Here is a 19422-nt window from a genome sequence, read left to right as displayed (position 1 = left end):
CTCCTGCTCATGGAGTCATGTTATTATATGAGACTCTCTGCTTTCATTTTAAAAAGAAGTAAATTCCTAGCTCTCCTGGTTGTGAGGGAAAGCTTGAAAACATAGCCCCTAAAGAATCAAAACCCAGAAGCCAATAAAAAAGAACCTAAAATTTATTATTTTCTCTTGATTTTTAAGCCAAATCTCATGGGGTTTTTTGCTGCGGGATTGTCTCTGACTCATATCTTTGAATGTCTAGAGTTGACAATAACGTTGATAATAATAAATACATACTACTATTTATTACCCACTAGATTGTTAAACTTTGTAATTTACTGTTTTGACATGTTCCCCAATGATCAAGACAATAATGAACTGGAATGGATTCACTGGTAGCACATATTTGATCAGGATAGTCTGTTGACCAAACATTAAACATTAGACAATATTTGAGGCATAGTTAATCATTTGCATTGCATGAACTTACTCTCTAACCATTGTAGTTTGACTTTACAGAAAAAAAAAAACATAGTCAACAAATGCAAGATTATTTGTAGAAAAAAATTTAGTTTGTGAGGATGGTTAATGGAGCTGTGTCCCTTTGGGTTCTTCCTCTGATCCTATTGCTGGGGAATGCACCTTTCTGTGTAAGTATCCTTTTAAGGTAGTTACTGCTTGCATAGTTCTTTGCAGAACCTTTACCTAGCCATTACAAAATGAAGCTATATCTCAGAGCAGTGCTTAATTTGCAATGAAAGAGGTGCTGGGGCTCAAGAAATTTTTTTACATTCATAACTGATGCAGCAAACCCAGAGATGCTGGGGCTATGAACTGCCAAGACTCGAGGTGCCGGGGCACAGACCTGGCACTAATTAAGTACTGTCTCAGAGATTGGAAGGACTGATTTAGCCTAGGTTCAGATCCACTGGAATGTCGTGGGAAAGGTGGAAACCTGAGCATTATTGAATAGGCATTCCACCTCGGAGAGCCCCTTGGGGAAGAGGACACCCAAAAGGGACAGAGAAGGAAAATCCAATGCGAAAATAGGTTGAAAGATGGAGCAGAATAAAACAAGCAGAGAGAGAGTGTAAAGAGGCAGATGGGGGACACAGAGTAGAGTGAAAAAATAAGTACTGTGGGCCAGATCCTCCGTTAGTATAAATCAGTGGAGCTCCGTTAAGAATCTGTAAAACACACAGTATTTATTTGAAAACGGTCAGGCAGCTGGTGTGCTGAAACCATTACCTATCATACTAACCAATGTTGTCTCATTGTTTCCTTGTACTCCCCCCCGCCTGTCTGGATCCACCTGTTGACTATTGTCTTATACTTAAATTGTCAGATCTTTGATGTAGGGACAGTCTTTGTTCTCTGTACAGCGCCTAGCACCATGAGGTCCATGACTGAGACTGCTAGGTGCTACTGCTATGAAAATAATAAATGATGACATTAACGTAGTGCACCCCCTTCTACCTGTCTAGCTCTTGAAGAATGTTCTTCTGTCCCTAATACATAGAACTGATTTCACTGTAGCTGGGAGAAAACATATGTATTAATAAGTCTCCTGATCAACACACTTTCTGAGTAAGCTTTTTAAACTATCCCCAGTTCCCAATTATCCTTAACAACTGGACCCAAATGATCTAGTTTTGACTCCTCCGGTATTATTTATTATCCATATAGAGTCAAGGTGTACATGGAGCTGTGCAATACGTGAACAATGCCAGACATATAATTGTACCCTGCTCGGAAGACCTGAGAGTCTCAAAACAAAGCACACACCAAATGTGGCATGTGGTTCTTAGAGCTAGTCATGGTTCAAATGGGTTTTCTACAATTTTTGGAGGAGACATTAAACATTAAAGAGACTGGTTGCCTGGATGGAGTTGTGCGTGCATGTGTGATAAACAAAATGTTGGAGTTTGTTTAGGCTAATTCTGGTGAATGTTTGAGTGTTATTAAGTGTGACATTAGTACAGAAGCTCTGGACAGAGTAAAGCTTACAGCTCTGCTAATGTTTCCATACAAATACTAACACATCCCAGTCTTTGCTAGGTGGAGATGGCTTCCAGAAGAGGCTAGATTAAAAGGTACTATTTGGCCAATTTGTGTGAGGAGACAAGTACCAACAAAGCCAGTAGGATGTTTCTTTTTCCACAGTCCCACAATCCAAGAAAGGGAAACAATATGTTTATAGCCAATAAAAGGCAATACATGTTACCTCTTGTTAACCTATGGAACAACCTGCCACTGGATTTATTGAAGCAAAGATTTTTAACAAGTTTTTTTTAACTATATAAGATCTTGGAGCTTTTGCTTGCTTCTATTAAAGTCAATGGAAATATTCCCCCTAACTACAGTGAGAGCGTATTAGGCCCTTAATGAGTCAGAATCTGAACCAGAATTGCAGTTGCTGTGATAAAAATAAGGGCTTTCAGTCTTCATGTTTAATGGAGTAAAATAGGGCTCCTGAAGGAATTTGTCTCTCTGTAGTACAGTATTGCAGTTAGGTCCATATGTGTTTTTTGCAATGACCATTGCTGCAGAAAGGATTAGATATTCACCTAAAAGGGTCAGTCGTTTGCTTTGGTTTGTTAATTTTGCAAACTAATTCAAAGAGGATGAAATTCACTTAGCCAGATAAGTGCTTGGGTTGATTTAGTAGGGCTACTCACAGAATAAAATGCTATTCCCTATGAGTAAGAGCATCAGAAAGTGGTGCTGAGCGGGTGATCTGTCTGCCAGATAACAAGAGATGCCAAACAGCAGCTCCTCAACATCAACAGAACCCCCAGAATATTCACATCTCTGACTATAGGGGGGAAAGGTTAACAGCAAAACATTCAACACAGCTAGAGAACTCCAAACCCTAGTCCAGGGGTCGGCAACCTTTCAGAAGTGGTGTGCCGAGTCTTCATTTATTCACTCTAATTTAAGGTTTTGCGTGCCAGTAATACATGTTAATGTTTTTAGAAGGTCTCTTTCTATAAGTCTTTAATACATAACTAAACTATTGTTGTATGTAAAGTAAATAAGGTTTTAAAAATGTTTAAGAAGCTTCATATTAAATTAAAATGCAGAGCCCCCGAGACTGGTGGCCAGGACCCAGGCAGTGTGAGTGCCACTGAAAATCAGCTGGCGTGCCGCCTTTGGGGATTGCCTACCCCTGCCCTAGTCTTATCAGAGCTAGAGAGCGACTTTTCCAGATCTGTTAATCCCATCACTAAAGAAGAATAAAAGATTGGCTTGTAACCCAAGAGAAGTTAAAAATCACTTTTAAAAACATTCCTCTGTTCCTCCAAATATTTCAGCCACGCAGATTTTCTTACAAAAGAGGTTTGGTTTTTTTACTTATTCTTTAATGAAGATTCCAGTTGATGAGAATTCATCTTGACTGAAATTCATTCTGAAATTCTTGATGTTGATGTGCTTAAATTCAGTCCTTTGGAAGAAAAAGAGAGAGGGTTTTTAATGGCTTATGGATCTTTTTGAACTGGCTGGTGAATACATGATCAGTGATTTTCACTACACAACAGAGTTTTCTTTAAATAGTGTATTGTTAGGGCTGTCCATCCACAGACAACAACGGATACCACACACTTGATCCAATGATGCATTTGGCGACATTCTGGGGGCATCAATACTCTGGTACTTCAGTGTCAGTTTTACAGATTTTATGAGAACCCAATCAAATCTAAACAAGTCCAGAATGATTATGCTGTTTTCATTCACACCCATTGCAGAAGGTTGGATCCTGTACTAAATCTTGTACAGATTTTCCCATTGAGTCCTAAATGTTAGATCAATTAATTAGCTTTGATGGTTTTAATCTGACTTTCCTATAAATATCGCTGAGGAAAATGGAGTATATATATATATATACATATATATTACCCCCCGCCCTCCAAAATTTCATTAACGTTGCTCAAATGCAAAAGCAATTCTGCTGTCACCGAAAAGCAGCACGGCAGAATATTCAGCAGGCTAGTTTTTAATAAAACATGTTTTTATTCATAATTAATAGAACAAGGTTTTTTGGCTTAGCACTTGGCATGAATCCCAGTGGGGGGAAAAAAAAGGCCCAGTTGCTGTGATGTGACCATGACATGACAAACATGTTACAAGAGGACATTTTTGGCTTAATGATTTGTTCCAAAGAAGTTGCACGGAAAGCAGTCTGTCAAAAAAGAAAAAATAGACTTTACACTCTGCCAAACTCAGTGGAAAAATTAAATTAATGTTTCCTTCCTTTCCATCATCATCCTCTTCATTTTATTTTTTATTATACTTGGGTTTTAGGAGTTTTTAATTCAGCAGTATAATTATTAAAGGGTTATTGTTATAATATTGCAGAAGCCAAATGACATTTCATGCATTAATTCGGTGTAGCCAGTCAGAACTGAACGGAAAAGCACCAGGATTTCAGGATCAGGGTCTAAGGCAAAATTCTCCTGTCTGTTCAATGCAATATGGTTGGAAAAGAAACCAGTTACAAATGTGTAAATCTGGAGTAAATCCATCCAGGGCTGTGGAATTACAACATTGGTGAAACTGAGAGCAGAATTTGGCCGTATTTAAACCTGACATAATTGAACTATAGGCAAGTTTTGCTTCAGTGACGAGAGATCCTTGACATTATTTATTTATTTTGCTTAGAATTTCAGTAGGAATTCACTGGTTATCACATCACTATTCTGAGAACCTGAGCTTTGTTTTTGTTTTTGTTTTTTTTTTAATAATGACTGTCTCACTCAACTTCATACCAAATATCTAGTAGCAGAGAAATTCTCAGAATGAGGTCTGATATCGTTAAAGATTTGTTACTTTTGCAAAATTAAAACAAAAGTCTGTTATTGAAACACTGAAGTGGCAGAGTTCAGCACATTAAGAGTTAAGCCATTGCTTCAGCAAAGTATCCTTTCTCAGCAAAGTACCGAAGCTTGTGTTTTAAGTGCTTTGCCTATTTCATCGAGGGTTTAAATTAGGGTGACCAGTTAGCAAATGTGAAAAATCGGGATGGGGGTGGGGGGTAAGAGGTGCCTATATAAGAAAAAGTCCCAAATATCGGGACTATTCCTATAAAATCGGGACATCTGGTCACCCTAGTTTAAATACTTTGCTGTGTCGGGGCTTCAGAAGTCAGTAAATATGAGAGCTGTGTTTGTGCCCCGATTCCATGATGATGGGTGAATTTAGAAAAGTTTAGATAGGAAATTAAGGCCCTGATTTAGCAAAGCACTTATGCACGTGGTAGGTGTTAATGGGACTTAAGTATGTGCTTAAGGTTAAGCATACGCCTAAGTGCTTTGCTGAACTGATGCCTTAATGTTCAAACCTTTCCTCATAAGAATAGTCCCACTGACTTCAACAGCACTACTCACAGGAGTAAGGCTGACTCAGGTGAGTAATGGATGCAGAATCAAGCCCTTACCTCGGCCCATTTAAGTAGACCTTTCAGAGAGTATGAAAACTAAAAAATGCAGGGTTATAATGGAGAATGTTTTGAACCCACCAGCATGCCCACTGTCTTAACCTATGGTGTATTTGCTCGTGAAGCGTGAATTATTAAGAGATTATTAAGATTTTTAAAATGCTGGTGCTAGAGGTCCCAGAGTGAGGCTATGTCTACACTACCGCAGTAAGTCGACCTAAGTTACGCCACTACAGCTACGTGAATAGTGTAGCTGAAGTCGACATAGCTTAGGTCGACTTACTGCAGTGTCTACACCATGCTGGGTCGACGGGAGACACTCTCCCGTCAAATTACCTTACTCCTCTCATTCCCAGTGGAGTACCGGGGTCGATCGGAGAGCACTCTGCCGTCGATTTAGCGGGTCTTCACTAGACCCGCTAAATCAACCCCCAGTGCATCGATCACCGCAGCATCGATCCCCCGGAAGTGTAGACAGGTGACAGCTTGTGATGCTGGCTGCCGCACTTGTCAACAGAGTGCACTGATGAAATAAATCAATGATTCTGGTCTATGCATATTCTCCTCATAGTTCTGTGGTATGCACAAATGGGCAGCATGTGCTATCGCATCATAAAACAATTCCCCATAAAGAGGAATATGAGTAGTCAAAGCAGCATTGATCATTGGTCCATCAAGGCCAATATCTTGCCACTGCAGCACTGGCCTAAATTTGCCTGATGCTGCAGGAAAGCAAAAAGCCTTCACAATGCCCCTAGCTAATTGTGCAATGCTATAACATAGAGGGAAATATTCCTTTCTGACCCCCAAAGGCAATCAGCTTATGCCCTGAAGCAGGAGTGTTGATATCCCTTGTAACTAAAGGGACTTAATGGCTTTGCATAAGCTTTAAGTCTAACAGCATAACCTGCATTCTCAGCACAGATTGCAGAATGTCTGATACCCAGCACTTCTGTCAGGGTGATAGAATCTACTTTTGCAGCCCCATTGAAACTGATTTTGCAGCCCCCTTTTTTGCTCCGGTTTCCTGAAACTGAGCCTGTTTCCATGTAAGCACAAATACACAAGCTCAACAACTGAGCCAGTTTGAAGACACCCACACTTTCCCAGGAAGCTTCTTGTGGTGCAAAGATTAACTCATGGTGCAAACATTGTTTTGAAATACAGTAGCCAGGAACCCTTGGGTAGGCAGCAGAGGTGGTTACAACAGCATCTCCAATAGCCATGCCTTCAGCTCCCTTCTGGGCCCCAAGAGGTTCCTGTATCAGATGCTAAAATAGGAAAGGGTTTCAACTTAACAGTGCCAAAAAAAGAGACATTAAATAAATTCAGTTTCTGATATTCTGAAACCGGGCACATTCAGCGCTTGTCATCTGATCTCCTAAAGCAAACAAAAAAGATTTCAGCATAAATATCCTATTAGAATATATTTGGTTGTCTTTTCTCCTCAAGACTCTGGGGCTTGTAATGGAATCAAGAGGCAGACAGCATCTATATTCCTAACTTGGAAAAGGCAGGGGTTGCTGTATTGGGAAAGAAAATCCTAGAACCCACTACCATGATGTAGTCCTTTAAAGTAGACCATTTCCCACTCTAAGGATAATGTGTGTATGTTCCCTGTATGCTCTATGCGAGAACACACCCCGCTTCCATTATAATCCAGTTATAACATTGACTGAGTAATGCAATGCCATTGGGAGGTTGGGGCTTTTCCAGCAAAGTTCCTGGAATGTTGCCATTCAACATGTTAGTACCCAAGAGTTTGGATGCTTGTTAGACTGTCAGAACATCTGATTCCTTTCTGGTCTGTCAAAAGCCCAGACAAAAGATCCCTTTGAAAGCTGTCAGAGTGGACAAGAGATTCACACTGGACAGGCAGGTGTGGCTATAGTTATAGCTCTTTCAGACTTACTGTCAGTGATGGACAGAAATTGCTCAAGCTCTCGTCCGTGTCTTACAACCAATCTCAATTCTGTTTCTATCTGATTGTAATGTGGAACTGCAATATGTAATCTCCAGGTTTAAGGTTAGGAAGGAATTTTCCTTGGCAGGGAAGTTTAGGGAATATTCCGCTTTCTCTGAAGCATTAAGCATTGCAGCCAGCTGGCTATATCCCACATGATCATTTCTAGCAACTGCACTGGTCTTTCCCATCTTCTGCCTCTTTCTTTCAAAGATCTTTTGTCATGTTCTGCATAGCAAAGGGCAGCTATCTGAGAGTTCCTTGCCCTTCTATATTTCGTTCTTTCCCCAACCTGCCTCTTTATGAGTGTTACCCAGGGTATTTTTGTGGATTTAATTTATTTACTTTTATTTGAATTTTTATGGCAAGGGTCCAAGGAGAAAATTCTGGCTCCATGCAGAAAAAGGCACAATTCTCATAGAGAGTTTTAGAGACAAGAGGCTGAAATATAGTCTCAAAAGCACCCAAGTGACTTAGGCTCATAAGTCCTATGTCCAAAAGAGACTTAGGAGCCTAAACCCCCTGACTTCCATTCACAAGACTTAGGCTCCTAAATGCTTTTTGTAAATTTAAAATATTATCATGGTCAGGTAGACATTTTTCTCAAAACAAGAACCATAAGAGTTTTAAAAAGCATTCTGCAGTTATACCAGTGGTTCTCAAACTAGGGCTGCTGCTTGTTCAGGAAAAGCCCCTGGTGGGCCGGGCTGGTTTGTTTACCTGCTGCGTCCACAGGTTCGGCCGATCATAGCTCCTACTGGCCGCGGTTCGTCGCTCCAGGCCAATAGGGGCTGCAGGAAGCGGCGCAGGCGAAGGGATGTGCTGGCCGCCCTTCCCGCAGCCCCCATTGGCCTGGAGCGGCAAACCTCGGCCACTGGGAGCTGTGATTGGCTGAACCTGTGGACACGGCAGGTAAACAAACTGGCCCGGCCCACCAGGGGCTTTCCCTGAACAGGCGGCGGCCCTAGTTTGAGAACCACTGAGTTACACTGTATATAGGTGGACAAACTAAAAAGTCAGTATTTATCTTACTGTGGCTGAGATTGGTTCACTGCAAGGTATAGGAACATGTCACAACTTACTCCAATGAGGTAACTAGCTCAATTCATGTTTTGTTTTTGTTCATATATTCAGATATTTTAAGGCCAGAGGAGGCCATTATGATGATCTAGGCTGACCTCCTCCATAATATAGGCCATAGAACCTCTCCCGGAAATGTCTTCATCAAGCTCATAATGTCTGTTTGAGCTATAACTTATCTTTTATTAAGACACCCAGTTTTGATTTAAAGACTGCAAGTGTTGGTAATCCAACCACATCCCCAGGTAAGGTGTTCTAATGATTAATTGCCCTCAGTCTTCAAAATTTGCACCTTATTTCTGGTCCGAATTTGTTTAGTTTCAGATCCAACCATTGGATCTTATTATGCCTTTTTCTGCTAAATAAAAGAGTAGTCTACTATCATAAATCTCTTCCCAATGTAGGCACTTGTAGACCATGATCAACTCACTTCTTAAACTTCTTTTAGATCAACTAAACAGAGTGAGCTTCTTAAGTCTCTCAATATAAGCTATTTTTCTAGATCTCGACTCATTCTTGTAGCTTTGTTCTAAACCCTTTCAAATGTGTCAACATCATTTCAGAAGTGTTGACACCAAACTGGACACCATATTCCAGTAATGGTCTCACTAATACTGTATACAGAGGTAATAATACCTCCCTAACACTACTTGACATTCCCCTAACACTACTAGACATTCCCCTGGTTATACATTCAAGGATCACATTCACCTTCTTAGCTACAGTATTGCACTGGAAGCTCATGTTCAACTGGTTATCTACCATGATTGCTAACTCCTTTTCAGAGTATGACCTACATTTTTTTATTTGTAGACATATGACCTTGCATTTGGCTGTGTTAAAATGTGTGTTGTTCAAACGAGCCCAACTTATTACCAAACAATCCGGGTTGGTCTGTATAACTGACCTGTCCCCTTCATTATTTGCCATTCCACCAATTTTTATTTTACCTGAAAATTTTACTATCAATGATTTTATATTTTCTTCCACATCAATTAAGATAATGAACAGCACTGGTCCAAGAACAGATCCCTTGTGAGACCCTTATAGAAACTCTCCCAATGGATCACAATTCTCTGTTTACAGTGGTTGTTTGAGATCTATTACTGATCTAGTTTTTAATCCACTTCATATGGACTGCATTAATTTTATATAGATCTAATTTTTTATCATAATGTCATGCAGAACTAAATCAAATGCCTTACAGTAGTCTAAGCATATTACGTCAATGCACTTACCTTTATCAACTTGTGATATCATTAAAAAATGGCATCAAGCTTGTTTGATAAGATCTGTTTTCCAAAAAAATCATGTTGATTAGCTTTAATTCCACTACCATTTTTAATTCTTTACTGATTGGATCCCATATCAGCCATTCCATGATTTTACCTGAGATTGATGCCTCTTCCCAGGTCCAGTTTCCCAGGTCATCCTATTTACTCTTTTTAAATATTTGCACAACATTGGCATTTTCCAGTCCTCTAAACCTTTGCTATTGTTTGAAGATTTCTTAAAAATCAACATTATTGCTTCAGAGAGGGCCTTAGCCAGTTCCATTAATACTCTTGGGTGCAAGTTCTCATCCTACAACTTTAAAAATGTTTTACTTCAATAGTTGCTGTTTAACGTCATCCCTAGTTGCTGATGGAATACAAAGCATTTCATTACCACTGTGAAATATTACATTGTTCTGCTTCTTTCCTAACACAGAACAGAAATATTTGTTGAATATTTCTCTCTTTTCTGCATAACGTTATCATGCCTGTAAATCAGAACAAAAATCAGACCTTTAAGATTGCTAGGATTTATTTTATTGTTCCTGATAGATTTAAACAATTCCTTCTTTATTTGTCCCATTGTGTTTCTTTCATCTGAATCAGGATTGAAGGCTCTTTTCCAGCCATCACCTGAGGATATAGCCACTTTCAATCAGTCCTAGTGCCTGGTTTCCCAGTTCTCAGGATGCTCCAAAGGAAGGACACCCCTTTCTGAGCACTTGAGAGTGAACACTGGAAAATCAGTGAGTAAATTTGCTTCATGAAAAGGGACTTGCAACAAACAGCCAGATGCTTATTGGCAATTCCTGCTTACAACTAGGGCCATATCCTGCATTCTTTTCTCGGACAAAATTGCCATGGGCTTAAATAGGAGTTTTGCCTGCAAAAGGGCTGTAGGGTTTGGGCTTCAGTGCACAAAATACACAGTTCTGGCATTACAAGGTCCTATCTGTTACATTTAACTAGCTGAATCCTTTTGCTGCCCATGAAGTTAGAACATAGATGATAAACACCTAAAATGAAAAAAATATAAAGTAGCAAACATTGGCAGTGTCTGCCTTTTGTGTTCTAAGTCATTAATGAGCTAATGTCTGTCAGTGCTTTGGAGAAATGAAGCCTTGGAGAATTGTTTATTCTTATTGCTGTAAAGTCCTGTCTAAGTTTGGCCATTTTACATTTCAGCCATTTTTCCAATGCACTTCTAGCAGGTCCACATAGGTGACTCCAGGCTTAGCAAATTAACCAGATACATTTTATCTTAAATATTTTTGTAGGACTTTTGTTTGTTATGAGACTGAAGAATTACAATTTACAACGAGGTGCCTCTGACTTCAAGCTTCATCTTTTGTCTTTCTAATGACCTGATGGAAACAGGATTCACACATTCAGCAATTTTTTTTCTCTCTTGAGAACACAAAGTATCCGTGGCAGGCTGCAGAAATGATCATGTTTGGTGAAAGAAAACCCAGAATCTATTATTTTTCAACTTCTTTTGTTTGAATCCTGCTTCTGACTTGTTTTATACTTCCACTGAAGTACAAGTGCCCCCTCTGGTGGCCTCGTGAAATATAGCAACATGCCAGGTGCAAGCATATAAAAACACAGGGAGGGCTCAGCCCTAGACTTTGATACTCACTGTGCATTGCTGTGAATCTTGGAAACTTGGCTACCCTGCTGATTTCACACAGCAACTCAAGGTGCTAATGCAAGAGCAAGAGCTATACCTTAGGAGCTGAGGAGGGTTGCACTTCTGTGCCATCCAAAGAAGAGAGCTACAGAAAGTTTTTGCAAAAAGAAAAGGAGGACTTGTGGCACCTTAGAGACTAACCCATTTATTTGAGCATGAGCTTTCGTGAGCTACAGCTCACGATGAAGTGAGCTGTAGCTCATGAAAGCTCATGCTCAAATAAATGGGTTAGTCTCTAAGGTGCCACAAGTCCTCCTTTTCTTTTTGCGAATACAGACTAACACGGCTGTTACTCTGAAACCTGACAGAAAGTTTTGTACACAAAGCAAAACAGGCAAAATGTGGCTTTTTGCCAGTAAGCAAGAGAAAATTCCTTTAAGTCAGTATGGTTTGGTGAGTTCTCAAATGTAATGAATGCACCTCAGAAGGTTTGGGTTGGAGAAGCACTTCAAAGGCGAGAGGCCAATTCTCTCCTTCATTGTGCTACAGTGGCTGGGTCATCAGAGGTAGCACTGCGGGAGGGGAAAACACAACACAAGATCCTGATGTTAAGAGTAATGGTTAATGCCCTGGTCTGGTCTGGCACCTAAACGTTTTCCCTGCCTCCCTCTGCTGAGAAAAGCAAAGCCCTCACCCACATAGCCCTCGTGGCAAAGCCCTAGCGTAAATGGAGTTATATAGAGATGCAGTTTATTTAGCTGGCGGAACTGCTACAAGCTATATTGCCAGAATAAACTAGATGCCCACTAGGAGGGTTTGCCAGAATCGTTATACTGGTATATTTCTCCTGGCAAACCCCTTTCTAGTGTAGAGAAAGCCTTAGACATACCCCCTTTATGGAAAAGTCCTCTAGAAATCCATATGGCTCTCCACAAATTAATTCCTTAGTACTAGGAGTAATGTCTGTATTGCAGCAGCACCTAGAGGCCTTAGTCCAGGATCGAGCTTAATGTTAAGCATCTGCTTCAAGTCTTTGCTGTCTCAGACGAGGTGCCCCACAAACAGTGATTTGCAGTCCCAATTGGACAGATAATGCCGTGCATGATGGAATCCGACAAGGTGGGGAATTTGGGTTAAGTGCAGAGAGACATCTCTAACGAATGGGAAATATTCTTACTTTTGAGGGAAGGGGATTGTAAATGTAGCTTTGCTTTGTACCATTCTTGGCTACTTGCTTGTTTCTTTTTGTTTAGTATATTTAGCCAACCAGAATTTAGTTCCATTTCAGGGTTTTGATTTAGACTCATCTCTAATATGTAGCCCAATACCCAATTTTGTACATTGTCTTACCTTGCAAAGGGTGAGATCAGATGCATTTTGCTTGTACAATTGCCTCTGTATCTGGGCTCTGGCAAGGGACTTGGGGAAACCTATACCTGCCCTAATGCATATATACCTAGTGTATTGCATTTATGGACCTATAATTGTCATCATCCCAGTCATTGACCTGAAAAAATTGCATGAGTGTGCTTCATCCTAGTTGCAAATGATTTGGTTAGATACTTGGATGATTCATTTAATTGCAGCTATATGGAGGCTCTGCTGAGAGGTCTGGGGAACGCTGCTCTGTTAAGTTTCAGAGTAGCAGCCGTGTTAGTCTGTATTTGCAAAAAGAAAAGGAGTACTTTGTTAGTCTCTAAGGTACCACAAGGACTCCTTTTCTTTTTGCTCTGTTAAGGTTCCTGTTGTAGTCAATGGAGTGGGTGGATCTGGAGCATCTCTTCTCCCTGTTTCAAACACCGGAGGGACACAAACACACCCACAACAAACTAGTTTACGTATTCAAGTTTGTATTCACAGAATGTTGTTTTCTGCGTTATTTAACCAGTTCATTGTCTCTCAAGCATAGATAATGAACCAAGTAAATAATGCAAAAAAGCAAAATCGAAACTCTCCAAATCATTCTGTGAATCCTAGTTTGAATACATAAACGAGGTTGCTTTGGGCGTATTTGTACCACTACTGTACTGTGAAATAGGGATATCTACCTTCTCTATACTATTAAGTATTCTGTATACTCGCATCCCATCCACAAAATCATGTATATAATGGAACTGTATGTGTTTTAACACAAGAAGAGGTGGCAGGTTAAAGCCTATTTAGTGTCTCATTGCTAGGGATGTTCGTGCCAGTTTGGATTCAATAAAACACTCTTCAGCCACACCTTCTCTTAAAACTCAAACACTTCCAAAACTGGTAAAGGTTTGTTTAGCTTTCTTTCTCCATTATTTGTTGTTGCACATTCAGATGCTGACTGGGATCAAATGAGGAAGGGACAGAGCTCTGCAGGAGAGGTTGAACGTGTGGAATTTCCACACGGGAATTTCTGGAAAGCCCATGCAAACTCCTATCATTGTTCTGAGCCTTCTAGCTTAGATTTTCAGGTCCTGCTGATTCAGTTTTCTTTAACTTCACCCATTGATCAACAGGATCTTTGCACTGACTTCAGAGGTTACTGAATCGAGACCCAGGCAAACATCTGAACCAGCTATAATTCTAAGAGGCAATGTTTAGTTAAACAAACAATGCAGAGTTACTTAGTAGGGGAACAGGCAGTTTGAATAATTCAGACAAGATTTTCTGAAGTACGCAGGACAATAGTGGGTGGAACTTTTCGGCCAAAAGCCTTTTTTTCTCTGAAAAACGCAGATTGGGTTGACTGAAACATTTCCCAAATTTGTGCTGAATTTGCCAAATTGTTTTGGTTGAAAACAAAGCAAAACCAAAAAATTCAGCACAGTTTGTTTTGAAATTTCCCTTTGATATTATTTGTTTAAAAAAATTAAGTGAAAAATGCTCCATATAGAAATGAAAGGGTTCATTGCACCCCACAAAATTTTTTCCTGACTTTTGGGTGAGCTGAAAATTTCAAAAATTTCATTTTTGGTTTGGCCAAAACAACCGTGTGTGAGAATATATATAGAGAGAGTGATTTTTTGTACATTTAATTATTTTAAGGAATTACCAGCAAACCAAAAAATCTCTTATTCACTCCAAGCTCTACTCAAGATCCATAATAGTAGCTGGACTTTTACAGCTCAATTCCTATTTAGGCACTTCAATAAAGTGTGTGAATTTTCAAAAGTGTTTTTGAGAACACAGGAGCTAATGGGTCCTGAGTGCTTTTGAAAATGTGCCAGCTTCATTCATTAGAATTCTTGGGAAACTGAAACTGCAAAAACATTCAAACTAGGCTCCTATTGTGTTTTGGATTCAAAAACTTACCAGTCCAAAAATTTACCATCCTTTGTCTTCTATGCAGCTTTCCAGCCTCTTCTCTTCACTAGTTGACTTGCAGATTGGTAAGTGGTTCTGATTTCTTGCATAAAATGGTCTCCGTACATTATATTATGATTGTGGACCTGATTCAGCAAGGTTCTTGGCACATATCTGAATTCAGATCCTACCTACTTCAATGGGACTACTCATATGGGTCTGTATTATTTCAGCTGCACACAATGCAAGTGTGATTTCTGTCAGAACACCAATTTAATTGTCATTTTCTGTGAGCATTTGAGGTCAGAATTTGGCTTCTATGACCATTTGGCCATCTAATTGCATAGGTCTCAGGGTCAAATCTTGCCCTGATTTACATCCTGTACCATCCAATTCACTGGGATTGTATAAGATGTAAAACAGATTGTAGCCTATATGATCAAACTGATATTGTCCACCTCTAACTTCCATGAATCTGTGTTCTATTTGTGATAACAGGGTCCTGCCCTAAAAGGTTTGGTACAAGCCTAAAACTTTAATTTATAAAACAAAAACTCACTCGTCATAATGTTCTGGGTATACACCTCAGATCCCACAAATAACCATCACTTTAGTTTAATGGCGTCACTGCTTGAGAAAATCAGGATATACAGCCTGAGAGCTACTTATATGGCAATAATATGTGGACTACCAAACCATTCAGTTGCATGGGGGTTAGCAAAATATTTTAAAACTAATTGCAAAAAATTTAACATGCTCAAGAATTGGTCTTAGGACCCATTTTATTCAATATTTCTGTTAATGTCTTTGGCACAGAAAGAAGCTAATGAAATGTGCTGGTAATATCAAGTTGGGGGCATGGTCAATACAGAGGAGGATCGGAATATTATACCGGGATATCTGGATGAACTTGAAGCCTGGAATGATAGAAATGGGATGAAATTCAATAGTACAAAGTTCAAGGTCACACTCGGTCTAATAATAAGAATTTCTGCTACAAGCTGGGGGCTCATCAGTGGGAAGCGGCAGAGGAGGAGAGAGACCTTGGTGTGTGGGTTGATCATGACGTGACTATGAGCCATCAATGTGATGCACCTGTGCAAACGCCAAATGTGATCCTTGGAAATATTAGGCAAGGCATTTCCAGTAGAGTTACAGAAGTATTAATGCCATTGTACAAGGCACTGGTAAGACCTCATCTGGAATACTGTGCATAGTTCTGGTCACCCATGTTCAGGAAACATAAATGTAAACTGGAACAGGTACAGAGAAGAGCTATTATGATGATCAGGGGAATGGGGAGCCTATTTTATGAGAGGAGACTGGAAGAGCTTGTCTTGTTTAGTTTAGCAAAAAGAAGGCTGAGAAGGGATATGATTGCTCTTTATAAATACATCAGGGAGGTAAATACCAGGGAGGGTGAAGAGGTATTTAAGCTAATGGGCAGTGTTGGCACAAGAACAAACAGATATAATCTGGCCATGAACAAATTCAGGCTGGAAATTAGAAGAAGGTTTCTAACCATACAGGGGTGAGGTTCTGGAACAGCCTCCCAATAGGAAATTGGGGGGCAAACAACATACTGGTAATTAGTTTTAAAAGAGAGCTGGACAAATTTATGAGTGTGATTTGTATGATGGGGGTCACTTGTGACGCTGGAGGGCAAGGCTCAGCAGCCTTGGGGCTTACTTCCAGTTTAAGTCTTATGTTCCTACAGTTCATGCTCCAGGGTTTCAGCTGGCCACGAGCAGGGATCAGGAAGGGATTCCCCCCCCCCACCCGCCACCACCATCATCGTATTCTGGGAGGGGTTTTTTTATGTTTTCCCTCTGAAGCATCAGCAATAGCCATGGCTGAAGATGGGGCACTAGGCAGGGTGGGCCAGATCTCTGAGGTGGCACTCGGCATTCTCTCTTTCAGTGCTTGACTGGCTGGTTCTTGCTCACATTCTCAGGGTCTAACTGATCATCATGTGTGGGGTCATGAAGGAGTTTTTCCCTCAAGCAGATTGGCAGTGGCCTGGTGGGGTGTAGGTTTCTTTCTTCTGCAGCATGTAGATGCGGATCATTTGCCAGGATTACCTGGGTATATCTCACTTAATTATTTCTCAACCACTGCAGGGGCCTCAGACACTGGTGTACCTCGGTCCCTCCTCTGCTCTTCCTGCAACACATAATAGTCTAGTCCCCTGTGAGCTGTAATAGTTTGGTCTCATTTTGGTTGTTGGATTTAGAGTGTTGGGGCTGGGTGGTGCTAGTGGCCTGCAATATACAGGAGGTCAGACTAGACAATCTAGTGGTTCCTTCTGCCCTTAAACTCTATGACTCTAATATCATCCCAGAGCAGAAGTGGAAATTAGTGTTGGTGGTTGAACTGGCCTGAGCAGAATAACGACATTTAGTGATGGGAATTACACTGGGAGCTAACCAGATGGCGCCATAGCCACTTCTGTCTTCCTGTACCAGTGCCTCTGTTTGGAGCATGATCTTTGTTGTTGGTTGGAAGTTGAGGGAATAACAAACCTATCTAGAAAAAACAGGAGTATTTGTGGCACCTTAGAGACTAGCAAATTTATATGACCATAAGCTTTCGTGGGCTACAGCTCACTTCATCGGATGCATTCAGTGGAAAATACAGTAGGACGATTTTATATACATAGAGAACATGAAACAATGGGTGTTACCATACACACTGTAACGAGAGTGATCAGTTAAGGTGAGCTATTACCAGCAGGAGAGGAAAAAAAACCAAAACCTTTTATAGTGATAATCAAGATGGGCCATTTCCAGTGTTGACAAGAACGTCTGAGGAACAGGAGGGGGGGAAATAAACATGAGAAAATAGCTTTACTTTGTGTAATGACACATCCACTCCCAGTCTTTATTCAAGCCTAATTTAATGGTGTCCAGTTTGCAAATTAATTCCAATTCAGCAGTCTCTCGTTGGAGTCTCTTTTTGAATTTTTGTTGTTGTAATATTGCGACCTTTAGGTCTGAAATCGAGTGACCAGAGAGATTGAAGTGTTCTCCGACTGGTTTTTGAATGTTATAATTCTTGACATCTGATTTGTGTCCATTTACTCTTTTACGTAGAGACTGTCCAGTTTGACCAATGTACATGGCAGAGGGGCATTGCTGGCACATGATGGCATATATCACATTAGTAGATGTGCAGGTGAACGAGCCTCTGATAGTGTGGCTGATGTGATTAGGCCCTATGAAACCTATCTAGCTGTATGGTGCTAAGCAGAGCCTATGGGTCCAAACATGCATCCTATACTGGGTGTAAGGCTTTCCACAGTGAATCAACATTAACTCCAATGGGGCTAGTCACTGTATTAAACACTAGGCCGTGCAATAAGTGTTTTTAGGATTGGCCTCAATAGCAGAACTTCCCCTCCCTCCCCATCTCCCCTGCCCGCCTCAGCCTCTATGTTAAACTCAAATTCAGACCCAATTGACACCATGTTGGAATTATTTAAAAGTGTGGTTAATTTAATTATTTTTATTTCTTTTGCAATTGCTTTTCAAGGTTGCAGCTACTTCCGGCCAAGATCAGATGTGTAAGGGCCAAAATATCCTGGGTGAAGTCTGGGCTCCATCTGGAATTTTGCCATTGACTAAAATGGGGCCAGGATTTCACTCCAGGAGAATAGCTTTTTCCATGTTATTTTCAGTTGAACTGGAAACAGAAAGTCCATCCCAGGTAGATCAATAGCTCAATTAAGCAGTCCCAAGAGTTTCTGAGAACTTGAGTAAAGTTTGGATAAGCATGTGGCTGCCTTGGTTCTTATTTGCGATAAGCTTTGGCTTTGCCCGGCACTCATCTCAACACCTACATCCCAGCAAAGTTACCGTGCAGTTCATTGGAGAGACAAGGTGGATGAGGTAATATCTTTTACTGGACCTACTTCTGCTGGTGAGAGAGACAAGCTTTAGAGCTTACACAGGGCTCTTCTTCAGGTCTGAGAAATGTACTCAGAGTGTCACAGCTAAATACAAGATGGAACAGATTGTTTAGCTTAAGCAGTTAACACATGTTTCAAGGGACCATTCAAGATTAAGTGGCCCTGCTAACACCCCTCTAGTCAGAGGGAGGAAAAGAAGTGGAGGGGAAGGCAGCTGTGGGGGTTTTAGTGGGTAATAGATTGTTGTAATAATCCATAAATCCAGTGTCTCAATTCAGTCCATAACTTTTAGTGTCTAGAAAAGTTATGAATTTAGCATGACACTAAACTGGGAGGAGTGGTAGATACGCTGGAGGGTAGGGATAGGATACAGACCGACCTAGACAAATTAGAGGATTGGGCCAAAAGAAATCTGATGAGGCTAAACAAGGACAAGTGCAGAGTCCTACACTTAGGACGGAAGAATCCCATGCACTGCTACAGAGTAGGGACAGAGCGGCTTCGCAGCAGTTCTGCAGAAAAGGACCAAGTGGTTACAGTGGATGAGAAGCTGGATATGAGTCAACAGTGTGCCCTGGTTGCTAAGAAGGCTAATGACATTTGGGCTGTGTAAGTAGGAGCATTGCTGGCAGATCGAGGGACGTGATCATTCCCCTCTATTCAGCATTGGTGAGGCCTCATCTGGAGTACTCTGTCCAGTTTTGGGCCCCACACTATAAGAAGGATGTGAAAAAATTGGAAAACGTCCAGCAGAGAGCAACAAAAATGATTAGGGAAGTGGAACACATGACTTATGAGGAGAGGCTGAGGGAACTGGGATTATTTAGACTGCAGAAGAGAAGAATGAGGGGGGATTTGATAGCTGCTTTCAACTACCTGAAA

At 40.7% G+C, this 19422-nt stretch overlaps 1 protein-coding gene across 2 annotated transcripts in view; it reads left to right on the top strand.

Moving 5' to 3' along the window:
- The first annotated feature begins 541 nt into the window (after positions 1-541).
- HABP2 (hyaluronan binding protein 2) overlaps positions 542-19422 on the top strand; it is a 42243-nt gene continuing 23362 nt past the window's right edge. For both annotated transcript variants that reach the window (XM_073354973.1, XM_073354972.1), the window contains exons 1-2: positions 542-626; positions 14680-14719. In XM_073354973.1, the coding sequence (XP_073211074.1) occupies positions 558-626; positions 14680-14719 (109 nt within the window). In that variant the 5' untranslated portion in view covers positions 542-557. The remainder of the gene's footprint in view (positions 627-14679; positions 14720-19422) is intronic.

Source organism: Lepidochelys kempii, chromosome 7 (genome assembly GCF_965140265.1).
Source record: "Lepidochelys kempii isolate rLepKem1 chromosome 7, rLepKem1.hap2, whole genome shotgun sequence".
NCBI lineage: Eukaryota > Metazoa > Chordata > Testudines > Cheloniidae > Lepidochelys > Lepidochelys kempii.
The sequence above is the reverse complement of the archived record's forward strand: the minus strand, read 5'-3'. Positions and strand labels throughout refer to the sequence as shown.